We start from the raw sequence: 16,787 nt of genomic DNA, 5'->3' as shown, positions 1-16,787 counted from the left end.
TTGTATTTGTATGGAAAACCCCAGTAGGTTCAGGTGAAGGAAGTGCCTTATGAAAGGAGAGGGCAGCCATGCATTTATGGGAAAGGCTACGTGGCTGACGTGCAAACCTATATTTAATTTCCAAATTGGTTAAAATTGGGTTAGGTTTGGTTAATGTTAGGGTTAGCCTAATGTAATGGTCAGTTTTAGATTTGGCTAGTTGGGCTCTCAATTGGATCCTGGTCAGAAAAGTCTCCTTAAAGCATCTACAGAGAGTACGTAGACTGGACAGACAGTGCAATGTTGTTTTTGTCACACAAAAAATACACTCCGGCATTTGACGCCGTATTCTTCTACCCTTGAGTCTCAGCGACTGTTCAGATAATAAACCAAACAACATTTCAACCTTATAGAATCCCCCCAAATATTTTGTTTTGAGGTGATAATGTTACTTTAGGCTAAAACAGATAGCCATGTGCTTTTTTTTTCTCTGTGACTAAAAAGGATGACATTCTGTTTTTAGCTGATATGGGAGTGAATACATTGATGCAGCATATCAAATTAGGATACTGTTGTACTTTACACTGGCAAGTATAAGAATATTTGCTAGGGCATATTTAATTATAAATCTGATTATTTCACATGGCGATGTAAGAAGCTAAAGGGCTAGCTAGCTTGCAGTGTTTAGTCAACTTGCTAGCAAGGGAAGACTGAGACTTTTCTTTTGCTTTCGCCACAAATAAGACAAGAGAACCCCAAAATGTATTTTGTTTAGAAGTAATAACTAGTGATTACAGGCTATTGTGAAATGTTTGAACCTGCTGTAGCCAACTAGCTAGTCATGTGATTTTTTTCTCTGACCAAACATGTTCTATTTTTAGCTGCTATGGGAATGAACACACAAGCAGCATATCAAACTGGGAAAATAAGTAGATTTGACAGGGCATATCTTTTTTACATTTTTATAAATCAGATTTATTTCACATGGAGATGTGGCAAGCTGAAAAGGCTAGCTAGATTGCAATGTTTTTAGCCAGGCTGCCAATAAGCTATTCCCCCCGCCCCCTTGTAAAGGGACCGGCGAGGATATCATGTTACCAAAAGATGTCCGCTACTCCAAAAATCCAACTCCTCCCACATAGGCTTGGGTGGTATCCAGATACCGTCCTTCTCTCATCTCAGGATTTACGGTATTACTTACCGGCATAGCATACAAGAAAATACCAAATGCTAACAAAATTAGCACAAACTAATAGTGAAATCAGACACTATTAGCTAAATGCTAACAAGCAAAACAAACTAAGTATAGCTATTAGTTACCTAATCTAATTTTCGGTGAGTGAACATTTACAAGCTAAAGTGAACGAGAGAAATTGTGCAAATTAACAAAGTTGTGTCACATGCTTTTTGAAGGAGGAGTAGTATGTGTACCTTGAGCAGGGGGGAGAAGAATGGAGGGGAAAAATGGCAACTGTACAGAACTCAAGAGCTCTAACAGAAACCTCATTATAAGATACTTTTGTATTACATAGTGTATGTGAACACCCATTCAAATGAGTGGATTTGGCTATTTCAGCCACACTCGTTGCAGACCGGTGTATAAAATAGAGCACACTGACATGCAATCTCCATAGACAAACATTGGCAGTAGAATGGCCTTACTGAAGAGCTCCGTGACTTTCAATGTGGCACTGTCATAGAATGCCACCTTTCCAACAAGTCAGTTTGTCAAAATTCAGCCAGGCTAGAGCTGCCCAAGTCAACTGTGAAGTGGCAATGTCTAGGAGCAACAACATCTCATCTGCGACGTGGTAGGTCACACAAGCTCACAGAATGGGACCACAGAGTGCTGAAGCGTGTAGTGTGTAAAAATTCTGTAGTTGGTTGCAACACTGACGACCAAGTTCCAAACTGCCTCTGGAAGCAACGTCAGCACAATAACTGTTCATCAGGAGCTTCATGAAATGGGTTTCCATAGCTGAGCAGACGCACACAAGCCTAAGATCACCATGCACAATGCCAAGCGTCGGCTCGCTGCCATTGGACTCTCAAGCAGTTCTCTGGAGTGATGAATCACATTTCACCATCTGGCTGTACGACAGACAAATCTGGGTATGGCGGATGCCAGGAACGCTACCTGCCCCAATGCATAGTGCGAACTGTAAAGTTGGGTGGAGGAGGAATAATTTTTTGGGGCTGTTTTTCATGGTTCGGGCTAGGCCCCTTAGTTCCAGTGAAGGGAAATCTTTACGCTACAGCATACAATGGCATTCTAGACGAGTCTGTGCTTCCAACTTTATGACGAGTTTGAGGAAGGCCCTTTCCTGTTTCAGCATGACAATGCCGCTGTGCACAAAGTGAGGTCTGAGTAGAAGCAAGTCCCCGCAGCAATGTTCCAACATCTAGTAGAAAGCCTTCCCAGAGGAGTGGAGGCTGTTATAGCAGCTAAGGGGGGCCAACTCCATATTAATGCCCATGATTTAGGAATGTGATGTTTGATGAGCAGGTGTCCATACTTTATATAGTCATATAGTGTATCTAATGGAAAACATTTAGTAGCGAATTGCATACAAGTGCAACTTCATCACCTCATGTGTGCAGCAAAACAGACTGCTGATACATATAGAACGCTATGGATTTATCAGTTCCTGCTTTCTCCTGTTGTGATATTTACAAACAAACACGTGACTGGCTCAACTGTTCTGGGGTACTAAGGTAAGCTTCATAATGTGACTGGTGAAATGAACACAATCTGCTTTATCTCCTAACGTATTGCATAAGTTGACTGCTGGTATTTAAAGTAGCCACATAGTATTTAAAGTAGCTACAAATATATGTATTGGGAAAAACTTGAAATAAATACTTTGGACTGTATTGAAAAACAATCTTGTGGCTTTTTCCAAATGCCCCGGTATACCGCTCAAGCCTACACGCATTCACGTAGGTCAATGGAGTGGAGCTTGTAGTAAATGTTTAGTGTCTTCCTGTGTCCATAGGGACATGCTGCTGCAGCAGGATCAGAATGTGGCCAGTCTGAGCTCCTGCTGCTGCTGCTGATATTAAAGATTCTGCTCTTCTCTGTGGGCTTCGGTGTCATTCAGGGTGTCCTTTTCCCCCTTTGGTCTTGTCCCAGTCATGGGACTGGCGCGTTGGCTTGGCTCAGTAGGGTGTATTTGTAGAGTGTGTAGGCCTACTTGTCTATGCGGGGGCACATGTTGCATATGTTGAGTGGAGTAGCAGGAGAGAATCTGACACCTACCCAACATAATCAGGAGTCAGTGGAGAGGAGTCCCTCTATCTCTACAAAACTATTGATTATCTAGCTGCCGTATATAGACATAAGAGAGTCCTGGAAGCCAATTGGCTGCAATGCTTTATTTCCTCCTTGACAGCCACACGTGTCTGTAAGTGGAGAAGCTGGGGCCCGGCTCTGTGGTGGCCAATGACAGCTGCTTAGGTGAAGCTTTCTCTTTAACCGCGTGCTGCAATGGGGAAGGTTGGGAAGAATTTCAGTTAGCGCTTTACTAGCTTTAGGTTAACTCCCGTGCATACATACACCCACATACTCTAGTCTACACTGGTGCTGTGCCCAAGGCAGGCAGGCCACAGGGCAATGGGCAATAGAGAATCGTTGAGTTGCAAGGATTCTAGCTAAAGAGAAAACGCCTCTTCAGGAACCATGTAAGTTAGTCTCTCTCTCAAATAGAAAGGCTCTCTTGCTCAGTGAAATGACAATAGGCCTAGTTCCAGTTTAATTTATTCTGGGTTGTAAATTCTTTATCAATGCAATGATATTTTGATCGAACATTTTAAGCATAGTGTGGTGTTATCAAGTTCTGTTATTGGCCCGCACCCAGAAAGTGGCTCAGAGTAGAAGTGCTAATTTAAGGATCATGTCTTATTCATGTCTTATTCATTACTTTTATTCATTATGATTTTAAAAGGCAAAACTGAGCTTAGATTTTCACTCCTACTCTGAGAAACCTGATTTACAAGCATATCGCTACACCCGCAATAACTTCTGCTAAATACGTGTATGTGACCAATAAAACAAATGTAATTTGATTTACTTAGCCTGGTAGTTTGGTCACAAACCACAACCGACAAAATTAGGAAAAACCTAACGTTGAGTAGAAGCACTTTGGAGAACTAGTTAGAGTACAATCATATGAATATGCAGCTCAACAGAATCATTTATTATACAACAATCACAATTCAGAATGTTGTTCGAGAAGAAGCTTTTTGTCAATTAGCTCATTGGTCTTCATCATCCAACACATTGTGGGGACTGCACCGTATGAAAAGTTTGTAACTACAAATTAGCAAAACACTGCTGTAACACTTTGAACAGCCTACTTCCCACATGGGAAAAACAGAGCCTTTGAATCCATCAGCTCCTCTCGCAGACAATTGACTTGTTAATCACAGGCCGGCCTGTCCTAAGTACAAAGTTTGGGCTAAAAGTGTATTTGCAAGACGAGTGTAATCATGTCATGTGCAATAACCTTCAGCACCTCCACAAGCAGCAACGGTTTACTTCCTCAAAAACCTGTCATTTTAAGCCAATCAGTTTAATGGGAGGTGGTGAACTTAGTGGCACTCCAGTCTCTTTCTCGCCTCATTTAACAGCTGATTTACATAACAAAAGGCACATCAAAATAGGTGGTTCAGGTAATTCATGACATGGCACAAGTGGTGGGAGCTGGCCTTTCTGATGACATCACGACTTCCTATCAGACCAACTCCTTGAATGCCGTATTCCTTGAAGTTTGCAGTTGTCTAAACACTAGTTTGTTTAAAATAAAATAAATTACCTTAGTATGTTTACTTCACTGTATTTATACTTGAGATATTGCTTTTCAACAGTAAAAATTTAAAAAGGTTGGATCTTTAAAGTCCTACTCTGTCTCCCTTTCACCTCAATTTTTTTGGGGTACCTTTTCTATCTCTTTTTCGTGATATCCAATTAGTAGTTAGTCTTTTCCCATCGCTGCAACTCCCGTACGTACTCTGGAGAGGCGAGTGTCAGGAACCATGCGTCCTCCGAACCACGACCCCCGCCAAGCCGCACTGCTTTTTGATACTGCTCGCTTAACCCGGAAGCCAGCCGCACCAATGTGTCAGCGGAAACGCCGTACAGCTGGCGACCGAAGGTCGCGTGCATGCGCCTGGCCCGCCACAAGTAGTCGCTCGAGTGAGGTGGGACAAGGACATCGGCCGTCCAAACCCTCCCCTAACCCGGGCGATACTGGGCCAATTGTGTGCCGGCCTCGTGTCTCCTACTCCTGGGATCGAACCCGGCTCTGTAGTGACTCCTAGCACTGCATTCTGGGAACTTTCAATAAAATCCCTGGTTTTCTGAAATCCACATTCGAGAATTCTGTATTTCCTGCTTATTTCCCTCCAACTGGGATTTCGTGAGAACCAGGGATTTTATTGAAAGTTCGCAGAATTTTGCAAGCCTAGCTCCCACCCTTTGTCCTGAATTGTTTGTCTGTGCACGGTGAGTGATTCTGTGTGTCTGACTGAAAATGAGGTCATATTAAGGTTTTCTCAATAATAGTAGGCCTGTACTGTACAGTCGTGGCCAAAAGTTTTGAATGACACAAATATAAATTTTCATAATGTCCGCTGCCTCGGTTTGTATGATGGCAATTTGCTTATACTCCAGACTGTTATGAAGAGTGATCAGATGAATTGCAATTAATTGCAAAGTCCCTCTTCGCCATGCAAGTAAACTGAATCCCCCAAAAACATTTCCACTGCATTTCAACCCTGCCACAAAAGGACCAGCTGACATCATGTCAGTGATTCTCTCGTTAACACAGGTGTGAGTGTTGACGAGGACAAGTCTGGATATCACACTGCCATGCTGATTGAGTTCGAATAACAGACTGGAAGCTTCAAAAGGAGGTTGGTGCTTGGAATCCTTGTTCCTCTGTCAACCATGGTTACCTGTAAGGAAACACATGCTATCATCATTGCTTTGCACAAGAAGGGCTTCACAGGCAAGGATATTGCTGCCAATAAGATTGCACCTAAATCAACCATTTATCGGATCATCAAGAACTTCAAGGAGAGCGGTTCAATTGTTGTGAAGAAGGCTTCAGGGCACCCAAGAAAGTCCTGCAAGCGCCAGGACCGTCTCCTAAAGTTGATTCAGCTGCGGGATCGGGGCACCACCAGTACAGAGCTTGCTCAGGAATGGCAGCAGGCAGGTGTGAGTGCATCTGCACGCACAGTGAGGCGAAGACTTTTGGAGGATGGCCTGATGTCAAGAAGTGCAGCAAAGAAGCCACTTCTCTCCAGGAACAACATCAGGGACAGACTGATATTCTGCAAAAGGTACAGGGATTGGACTGCTGAGGACTGGGGTAAAGTCGTTTTCTCTGAATCCCCTTTCCGATTGTTTGGGGCATCCGGAAAAAAGCTTGTCCGGAGAAGCAAGCGCTACCATCAGTCCTGTGTCATGCCAACAGTAAAGCATCCCGAGACCATTCATGTGTGAGGATGTTTCTCAGCCAAGGGAGTGGGCTCACTCAATTTTGCCTAAGAACACAGCCATGAATAAAGAATGGTACCAACACATCCTCCGAGAGCAACTTCTCCCAACCATCCAGGAACAGTTTGGTGACGAACAATGCCTTTTCCAGCATGATGGAGCACCTTGCCATAAGGCAAAAGTGATAACAGTGGCTCGGGGAACAAAACATCGATATTTTGGGTCCATGGCCAGGAAACTCCCCAGACCTTAATCCCATTGAGAACTTGTGGTCAATCCTCAAGAGGAGGATGGACAAACAAAAACCCACATTCTGACAAACGCCAAGCATTGATTATGCAAGAATGGGCTGCCATCAGTCAGGATGTGGCCCAGAAGTTAATTGACAGCATGCCAGGGTGGATTGCAGAGGTCTTGAAAAAGAAGGGTCAACACTGCAAATATTGACTCTTTGCATCAACTTCATGTAATTGTCAATAAAAGCCTTTGACACTTATGTAATGCTTGTAATTATTCTTCAGTATTCCATAGTAACATAACAAAGTAACAAAAATATCTAAAGACACTGAAGCAGAAAACTTTGAAAGTTAATATTTGTGTCATTTTCTCAACTTTTGGCCATAACTGTACAGATGCATCTTCTAGCAGACATTGCTGGGACGCGCTGTGGAAGTAGCCTAGTTTGTTGTTCATGTTTTGCTCAGACAACAGAGACTTTTGTTTTATTGCACTTTTCCTTCTCTATCCAGCTCAGACCCCTCTCTCTGCTGCGATGTGCTGAAAAACATTCAATGGACCAGTGTTCTGTTTTCCCTCTTGTCTATATAGCCTTAACTCTCTGCTTACTATTGGCCAGTGTCTAATCAATCGTAACTTGAAAGTGGTGTCGCCTCAGCCTGCCTCGTATCCATCACCCATTTGTAAATATGTGGATGTTATTGATTAACATGCTAGCTGAACATGTTTTTATTGTACATTGAATGCTATTTTTGTAGGCTTGCTAGGCTACATCAGTTCTTTATCAGGGTTCTCAACAGATACAATTGTGCAAGCATGCAGGATCACATGTCCAGTACTGACCCTCGAATGTAACCAAACATTTAGGAATTTAACTCCTTTTCCACCCTTATCCAGCCACCCTGGCAGGGACAGTAGTCCATGAAGAAAAGGAGGGTGATTTGATACGATATGCACATTGGTGCTGAAAATACTTGTCCTGGGCTAAAAAATAATAAAGGAATGAGGCCAGTAGTCTTAATTATCATTGTGTACAAGAGGTACAAGCATGTCCCTCAGTGACTGATCTTGTGTTTTAGCTAGCCAAGTGGATGGTAAGCAGAGCAGGTTTCCCCTCCCCTCTGTCCCTTCGTCCCCCCAGTCCCCTGGCTGGTCACTGTTCCACTGTTCCCAAAGCAGCTTTTGTTCAGGCTTATCTGGTCTTCATGGCTGACATATCTCTTTGAAAACAAACTGGGCGCTTGTTTTTCCCCAGCCTGCGAATTAGAATGGGGGAAGGGCTTAATTTAATGTCCCAAATGGCATCCCTATTCCCTGTATAGTGCAGTACTTTAGACCAGTGCCATATGGACCCTGGTCAAAAGTAGTGTACTAATAGAGAGTAGATAGGGTGCCATTTGGGATGCAACCTTAGAGTGAGCATGTTTCCATTTCAATGTTGGCTTAGTTTGAACTGAAGCCCATGCCTTCAGTTCATTTATACTGTATGAGCATTTGGACTGGATTCAATACTTTTGCTTTGTCTTTACAAAGCTACAGAGTTTACTACAAGGCCAGGCTAAATGTAGGCTGCTGTGTTTTTAAGTCATCTATGACTGCTAATGAATATTACAAACTGTCATTTTGGTTTGATCTCTGACTTATGTTGAAGGGGGGGGAAATTTGATGCACTGCCACATCTTTGTTGTTTTAACCAACTGTGGTTGACTTTTGTTACAGATCAGTGATGGTGGGTTATTTTTAGGATTTGTCTCCATTAGATTCATATTGGATTGTCTTAGAAATGAGGCTTAAGGGAATTCAATACGAAGGTGGTTAAACCACAAAAATGCATTGTAAACCATGTAAAGGCATCTGGTTTTTCCTTTTGTCTGTTTTTGTTAGAAGAAAGTGCCAGGTTTGCATTACATAAGGGCATTTACATCTAAAAGGAGCCATGAGCGCCAACATGTGAAGTTCATAGGAGCGTGTCAAATGAAAGCAATTTTTTTTAAATTTATTTAAGGAATATATATTTTAATATTTTTTTTTCTTTTTTTTCATCAATTTGATTTCTGGTCAAACAGATGGAAAAGGGGTCTTGAGACTTTCTGGCTTTCACTAATGTTGATGACCCCTTCCAACTGATATCAACACATATTTAGTTTTGGATAAATGATTTGCCTTCTGTAAGTTTAAGAAACATTGCCTTGTGCCTTGTAACTCCATTACCAAAAACCCACATCTTTCTGATATTTTTTAATTTCTCTCCCCCATGAGGGAGGATAATGAACGTTCACAGAAGTAACAATTAAAGGTAGACCTACCAATTAGTGTGATAATTTATGTTTATGAATTATTAGGTGTATCTGTTATGGAATTACTGAAAAATCTGTAACGGAATTACTGCAATTGAATTGGCAACAATGGGAAATCAAAGTAGTCACACACCAGAGTTGGGTCACCTGCTACTGTCCTCCCTTCCACTGGCATTGTAGAGAAAAGTACAGCACAGAGAACATTACAGTGAAGTAAAGAATAGTACTGTGGAGTACAGTAATGTACTTTACTGAATATATCTACTGTTCTTTACACAAATCAAATGTTATTTGTCACTTGCACTGAATACAACAGGTGTAGGTAGACCTTACAGTGAAATGCTGACTTACAAGCCCTTAACCAACAATGCAGTTTACTGTGATGTCCAAACATAGACGTCTGATTGATTTGGTCTGGTCAGGACCAACCAAATGTAGTCTTGTTTTGGGGGCGGAACTCATTACAAAAATAGCCAGTGTTTAGAATAATACCCAAACATACAGAAGGATATTGCATATTTCTACCTTTTTGTGTACCTATTCAGGATACATCACCATGACGAGAATGATATACATATCCATAATGATGAATTTCTGTATAGTACAGTAATTCTGTTACCAGATGTAAATTCACTTTACCAACTGTAGTTCAATAACACATGTTTTTTTTTCTTAACTCAGGGTGTCATGTCCTAGCTGATACCCCATTCTTTCTGCAAATATATTTGAATCTTAATGCGGAGTAGATGTTTAAAGCTGCAATATGTAACTTTTTGGGCGACCCAGACCAGATTAACATAGAAATCTTAGTTATAGATCTGTAAATCTCATTGAAAGAAAGTCTAAGAAGTGGTAGATCTGTTCTGGGCTTTATTTCTATGCTTCCTGTTAGGTTTAGTTTATGCTTCTTTTTTACTTTTACCAGCTTCAAACAGATGAAAATACGATCTTTGGCTATTGGAAATATATTTCACACCGGTTTAGATGGTACAATGATTATCTACATTCTCTATGCTTGTTTTAGGCAAACTATTAGAATTTTTGCAACCAGGAAATGGCGGAGCGATTTCTGCATAGTGCACCTTTTTTAACAGTTTTTGGAAAACGTAGCGTAAGTAAACTGAGGGAGATTTGACATTAATTCTGTTACCAAACTTTGCATTTGCACAGTTCTTCCAGTAAATGTTTTTGTGAAATTTTCTTTGTAAATTGTTCAAAGTACTACTGAGTCTGTGTAATTATGTTACTGTGAAATTGCCCATAAGCCATTCATTCAATAGAACAACTTTGTGGGAATTTAAAAAATATTTTTTGTGTATTTTGCTAGTATATTTACTTGTTGCAACTGATCTGTCAGGCTGCGTTCTGTCATGAGGTATTTGCTTCTGAATCGGCCCTGGGCTCATTGACTTTGGCAGTTCTTCAGATCATTGTTCGTGGGAGGCCAGGGTTATTCACTTATGATTGTTGGATAATTTAATTGTCGTTATGTCGGCATAACACACACAGCCATGTTCCTTCCTAGGCAAGGTGGTCTGAAACTGAACTGTGTAATAAACTGGACATCCTGTACCTGTTTCCCTACAGTGTGTTGGGTGGGACCCTGAGTTGTAAACTCATCAGATTGTGGCCTGCAGACGACCAGGGGGTTGTGGGAGAAGACGGGAGAGAAGCGTCCGTCGCCACCAGTCTCACTGGACTGGAGGGAATGCCTGAGAGATGTGAATCTATGAGTTACTGCAGCGCTACTGCCGCCTCTCACAGGGAACCTAGGAAACCACCACCACCCAACCTGCTGCAGTCAGCCTGGAGGTAAGCCCCCCCCCCCCCCCCCCCACTCACAAATCACCACTCTACTTACCTACTGCGCAGTTAAAGGGACAGCTCACCCAAACGACATACCTGGCTCCTTATGTTTAAAGTAGTTTATGGACAAGTAAGGCTACAATTCATGCTTTGTTTGTAGGGCTGCACGATTAATTGAATTCATTGCAATATTGACATGAGATTTTTCTTATTTGACACTGTTAATAGAGAACTAGATCTACAGTACCTCCTATGAGATGCGCTAGACTCCATTCACTCTCTACATACACAGTGGATGCTGACCAATCACAAGCGTCCTCGCTTAGAGCGTGCACTTAGATGCTGGTGAGGAGAGAGTCTGTCTTTACCAAAGACAGACAGTACAGTCAAAGATATTTATAACTAACCCAAGATTGTTCATCTGTGGCGTTTACAGTGGGAGCAAATTAAGCATAGTGGGCAGAACAAGCAAGTAGGTGGGCCAAGCACAAGCTAGCGATGTCTTATTGGCACATTGTAGCATGTATTTTTATATTTCTGTTAGGGAATGCCTCTCCTCTGAAGTGTGCGTGTGCACAAACTCAATTAGACTTTGCACTCCTTTAACAAATAATAACAATAATAATAACTTTGGCAAAGTGTCAAGTCTATAAAACGTAGTGCACTGTTTGTGTAACAGATTCTAGTTTTGGGAACAGAAAAAATGATTGAGATCAGATGTTTCACAGATAATAAAATTTGCAGAATGACGGCCCAGTTTAGCTAGTTCCATCCTCTCCCACTACCTGCGACTGGACTTCCTCTCACTACCATATTTGGTGGTGAGAAACGTTCTAAACGGATGCTTCAGCTTTATAGCCCCGTCGAAAACATGAGTGCTAACGAGAACTTCGATATGGCGCATCTTCAGTGGTATGACAGTATTTCTGCTACAGGCACACCGATGTCAAACAAATGCAAGTGTTGTGCAAAAAGTGCCTCTGTTGTGGTGACAACGAGGCAATACGACAAATGTATTCAATAATTTAAAGTATAACCATCCCCTACTTTACCACAATTGCATGGTAAAACAAGTGCCCAATAGCAGCAAGGCCCATCAGCCACAACTTGCCACCAGCGTTAAACAGGCATTGATTGCCAATGCATTTAAGTGTTAACACCCTACGAAAAACATCCCGTAGACGCATAGAAATCACTGAGCCTATCACATAGTCAAAGACATGTTTCCTATTGACAGCCAGCAAAGACTGCTTTAGGAAGATGATAAACAAGCTGGACAGGAGATGCAAGATTCCTTCTCGCACATGTTTCTCCCAAGTCGCCATTCCAACACTATAACAAAATTAAGGGAGAAGTTGTAACATGTCGTGTTGAATGACTGGACAAGACTCATGTCTATGGCATTTTTATCATTTCAATTATAATAAGGATTGAGCTTATTTGCACATAATTACACAATCATAAGCTTCCTATTCCATCTGCAGCCTGTGGGTGCCTGAATAAATAATTCTTAGGTTATTTCAGAACTCATAATGGTAAAATAGGAATTAAGAATTTGTTATTCATCAATTAATAATTGCTGTGCTTATAACACACTATACTTTGATCATGTTTGGGGATGTAGGTGTGTAATCTTATCTGTAGCCAATAACGATGTTGGAAAGGGTTTGTTTCATTTGGCTTTGTATTAATTTAGCACAGAATGTATTAATTCAACTGATCTCATATCAGAAGTGATGATCTCTACCCTGACACTTGTTTTATCCATGTCTGATGGAATTGCTATGTTGTCACCCAAGTTTTAGAAAACCTCAATTCGTAATTGCAATATCTGGGCCAAAAAATAGAAATTAGATTTTTTTGTCCAAATCGTACAGCTTTATTTGTTTGGTGTTTGTTTACCTAGCCAGATAAAAGTATATTGTGGTTACCTCGTATGTAAATGACGACTCATTTCTTTATGACACAGGCCCGTGCTGTGCTTCAGGCTGCCCAAGAGTAGTATTTGAACCCAGGTCTGAAGCCCACTAGCTCCCTGCCTCGCCTCAGGAAGAACATGATGTGATGTTACACCATAATTGCAGCAGGCAGAGCCTCAGACTCTGATTGCTTGGGTTTGTCCCAAATTGACCCTATTCTGTATATAGTGCACTACTTTTGACCAGGTCCCATAGGTCTCTGGGAGAAGGGTGTGTCAAGAAGGGTGACATTTGGGACACAGACCCTCATGTGACTTCATACTTTTGAAGTTGGATCAGTTCCCTGGCAGCGCCCCATGCTGAAGAAGTCATGGACTCTTGAAAGAGGGAAGGAGAGGGAGCGAAAAAAGGTTGTTAAATTGAAGCTGCTCTCTTTCGCTGAGTTCATCCATGAGCTCACCCCATCAGAGCCCATGACTCACCCCCCAGTCTACCCAGGGCCAGTTCTGTTGTGCTTTTCACTTCAGACCGCTTGTTTTCTTTTTACCTAATGCTAAGTTAGACTTCTCCCTCAAATTGCCATTAGCGCTGATGTGTTTTAGGCACAGTCCAAGGCATTGAGAAATGTCTAGGGGGTGTCCCCCAAATGGCACCTAGTCCCAATATAGTGCATTAATTTTGACAAGACCCCTATATAGGGAATAGGGTGCCATTTGAGACGCAGCCTCTGTGTAGGGTCTGAACACTGCTGGGAAGGGGAGTGTCTCTTCTGGCCAGGTTGTGTAATAATAAGCAACAGTAAATCTTGGCGTGCCAGACCAGGGGCCTGTTTAGGAGGGTGCAACTACAACATTACAAAACATTCACATGGAAATATATTGTGTAGAACAACACATTCTGTCATCTAGAATAGGGAGTCATTTCAGCATCTCTATTCCTTACATTTCTATCTGCAAGGTTTCTGAATGTTTCACCTCACTGAATAATACACTCCTGAGTTGGCTCCTCTCCAGGCATACACCCCTTGTTTGCCATGACAATGAATGACAAGGGGTTGGCATGACAATGGCAGAAACAGACTGTTGGGACATGGTGAATTAGTCTGGTTTATCTGGGTTAATGAGGAACACAATCTTTGCCCTGGCTTGAAAGCTGAGCCTCCTGCCTGCTTAAGGCAGTGTTGTCATTGAAACCAGGAAGTGAAAGTTGGAGTATTGTGCCAGTAGTGCAAGTCTTAGTGTAGTTGTTGCCATGGAGATATAATATGAGCCATGTTGACATTGGTGCCACTCTTAACTTGTTGCTGTGACTGCCCGTGTGTGTGTGTATACACACAACGTGATACTGACCTGACACATGAATTCCTTCTGTCGGTTTCCATAGAGCAGTGAGAACACTGGGACTGGTGGGAGAGAAGAAAGGAGAGGAGAGTGACGGGGGCTACTGCAGGCCTTTCAAGGACACACAACAACAGGCTGCAATTTTTCTTTCCTTGACACACTGCTTTACACACTCACCAGCTAGCCAATGAGTAGATGAAGCCAACCCAACCCCACCCCTAGAAAGCAGTGTGCATCCCAAATGACAGCCGATTCCCTATATACCTTATGGACCTTGGTCGAGATTAGTGCACTGTATAGGGAATAGGGTGCCGTTTTGAGAAGCAGCCAGTGCCTTTGCTGTCACCTTGTTGCCCTCTAACACCTCCCCCACCCCTGCATGCCATCCCTGAATTGGTTATGTGAGGTGCCCCACCTCCCCTCCCTTCTGTCCCCCATTATCAGAGTTCCAGGGCTGCAGTGAAGAATGCCTTATATGCACTTGTGCCTGTAAGGCTGTGAGGACTAGGGCCTGTCTGTCCTGTCCCACTGCGGCTGCTTGAAGTCATGTCCTGTGTCTGTGACAGAGAGCGAGAGAGAGAGACTTGCTTTGTCAACGTTAACATATGTTTCCCATGCCAATAAAGCCCTTGAATTTAGAGTGTGTGTGTTAGGTGTATCAGGGGCTAGGTCAGCTGAGAGGGCCTGTTTAAGGGCCCAGCTGTGTCTTGACTTGAAGGCTCTGCACCCATTGTGTCGGAGCAGAGGGAGGATGGGCTGGGGGAACAGCAGTCCTTGTGTTGAGGTTTAGTGTGACACGCCGTTCCATGACCAAGACACTTAATGTGTCCCAAATAGCACCCTATTCCCTATTTAGTGCACTACTTTTGACCAGGGCCCGTAGTACACTACTTCTGACCAGAGCCCTATGTAGGGAATATGGTGCCATTTGGGACTAAAACTGTGCAGTGTGAACAATAAGGTAATCTGGTTCTGAGCTATCCATTCCAAGGCATGGAGCTCTGCTCCTTCTCCCTGTCTTATCATTAGGATGAAAGATCTCTCATAGATAAGCTTAGGAAACAGGCTGCATTAAAGGAAGAATCCACCCAAAACCACCCATTACTATAATTTAGTGTTACATAACGTTATGTGAGAACAATGTTTTTTCTTTAAAAAATGTCATTGTCATAATGTTGGTAGCAACATGAAAAGCATTGTGGAAATCTGTTGCAGCTCAAGTAGACTACAACACCCACAATGCTCTCTCTACCAAAGTTAATATCAGCATGTGAAGTACAGTTGAAGTCGGAAGTTTACATACACCTTTGCCAAATATATTTCAACTCAGTTTTTCACAATTCCTGACATTTAATCCTAGTAAATATTCCCTGTCTTAGCTCAGTTAGGATCACCACTTTATTTTGAGAATCTGAAATGTCAGAATAATAGTAGAGAATTATTTATTTCAGCTTTTTATTTCTTTCATCACATTCCCAATGGGTCAGAAGTTTACATACACTCAATAAGTACTTGGTAGCGTTGCCTTTCAATTGTTTAACTTTGGTCAAACATTTCGGGTAGCCTTCCACAAGCTTCCCAAAATAAGTTGGGTGAATTTTGGCCCATTCCTCCTGACAGAGCTGGTGTAACTGAGTCAGGTTTGTAGGCCTCCTTGTTTGCACACGCTTTTTCAGTTCTGCCCAAAAATGTTCTATGGAATTGAGGTCAGGGCTTTGATGGCCACTCCAATACTTTGACTTTGTTGTCCTGAAGCCATTTTGCCACAACTTTGGAAGTATGCTTGGGGTCATTGTCCATTTGGAAGACCCATTTGCGAACAAGCTTTAACTTCCTGACTGATGTCTTGAGATATTTCTTCAGTATATCCACATAATTTTGCTTCCCTCATAATGCCATCTGTTTTGTGAAGTGCACCAGTCCCTCCTGCAGCAAAGCACCCCCACAACATGATGCTGCCACCCCCGTACTTCACGGTTGGGATGGTGTTCTCCGGCTTGCACGCCTCCCCCTTTTTCCTCCAGACATAACGATGGTCATTATGGCCAAACGGTTCTATTTTTGTTTCATCAGACCAAAGGACATTACTCCAGAAAGTATGATCTTTGTCCCCATGTGCAGTTGCAAACCATAGTCTGGCTTTTTTATAGCGGTTTTGGAGCAGTGGCTTCTTCCTTGCTGAGCGGCCTTTAAGGTTATGTCGATATAGGACTTGTTTTTACTGTGGATATAGATACTTTTGTACCCGTTTCCTCCAGAATCTTCACACGGTCCTTTGCTGCTGTTCTGGGATTGATTTGCACTTTTTGCACCAGAGTACGTTCATCTCTAGGAGACAGAACGCTTCTCCTTCCTGAGCGGTATGACGGCTGCGTGGTCCCATGGTGTTTATACTTGCGTACTATTGTTTGTACAGATGAACGTGGTACCTTCAGGCGTTTGGAAATTGCTCCCAAGGATGAGGCAGACTTGTGGAGGTCTACAATTTTTCTTTTGAGGTCTTGGCTGATTTCTTATGATTTTCCCATGATGTCAAGCAAAGAGGCACTGAGTTTGAAGGTAGGCCTTGAAATACATCCACATGTACATCTCCAATTGACTCAAATGATGTCAATTAGCCTATCAGAAGCTTCTAAAGCCATGAAATCCTTTTCTGGAATTCTCCAAGCTGTTTAAAGGCACAGTCAACTTAGTGTATTCTTCTGAC

At 42.4% G+C, this 16,787-nt stretch overlaps 1 protein-coding gene across 2 annotated transcripts in view; it reads left to right on the top strand.

Moving 5' to 3' along the window:
• LOC139563479 (F-box only protein 34-like) overlaps positions 1-16,787 on the top strand; it is a 29,101-nt gene that overhangs the window by 7,376 nt on the left and 4,938 nt on the right. Inside the window, exons 1-2 of one of the 2 annotated variants that reach the window (XM_071382184.1) lie at positions 3,526-3,660; positions 10,603-10,827. In XM_071382184.1, coding sequence (XP_071238285.1) covers positions 10,724-10,827 — 104 coding nt within the window. In that variant the 5' untranslated portion in view covers positions 3,526-3,660; positions 10,603-10,723. Of the gene's footprint in view, positions 1-3,525; positions 3,661-10,602; positions 10,828-16,787 lie in introns of those variants that run through there. The other variant, XM_071382185.1, reaches the window with a different exon arrangement.

The sequence above is a fragment of the Salvelinus alpinus genome, chromosome 34, assembly GCF_045679555.1.
Source record: "Salvelinus alpinus chromosome 34, SLU_Salpinus.1, whole genome shotgun sequence".
NCBI classification, from domain to species: Eukaryota; Metazoa; Chordata; class Actinopteri; order Salmoniformes; family Salmonidae; genus Salvelinus; species Salvelinus alpinus.
This window is presented reverse-complemented; position numbering and strand designations above follow the sequence as displayed.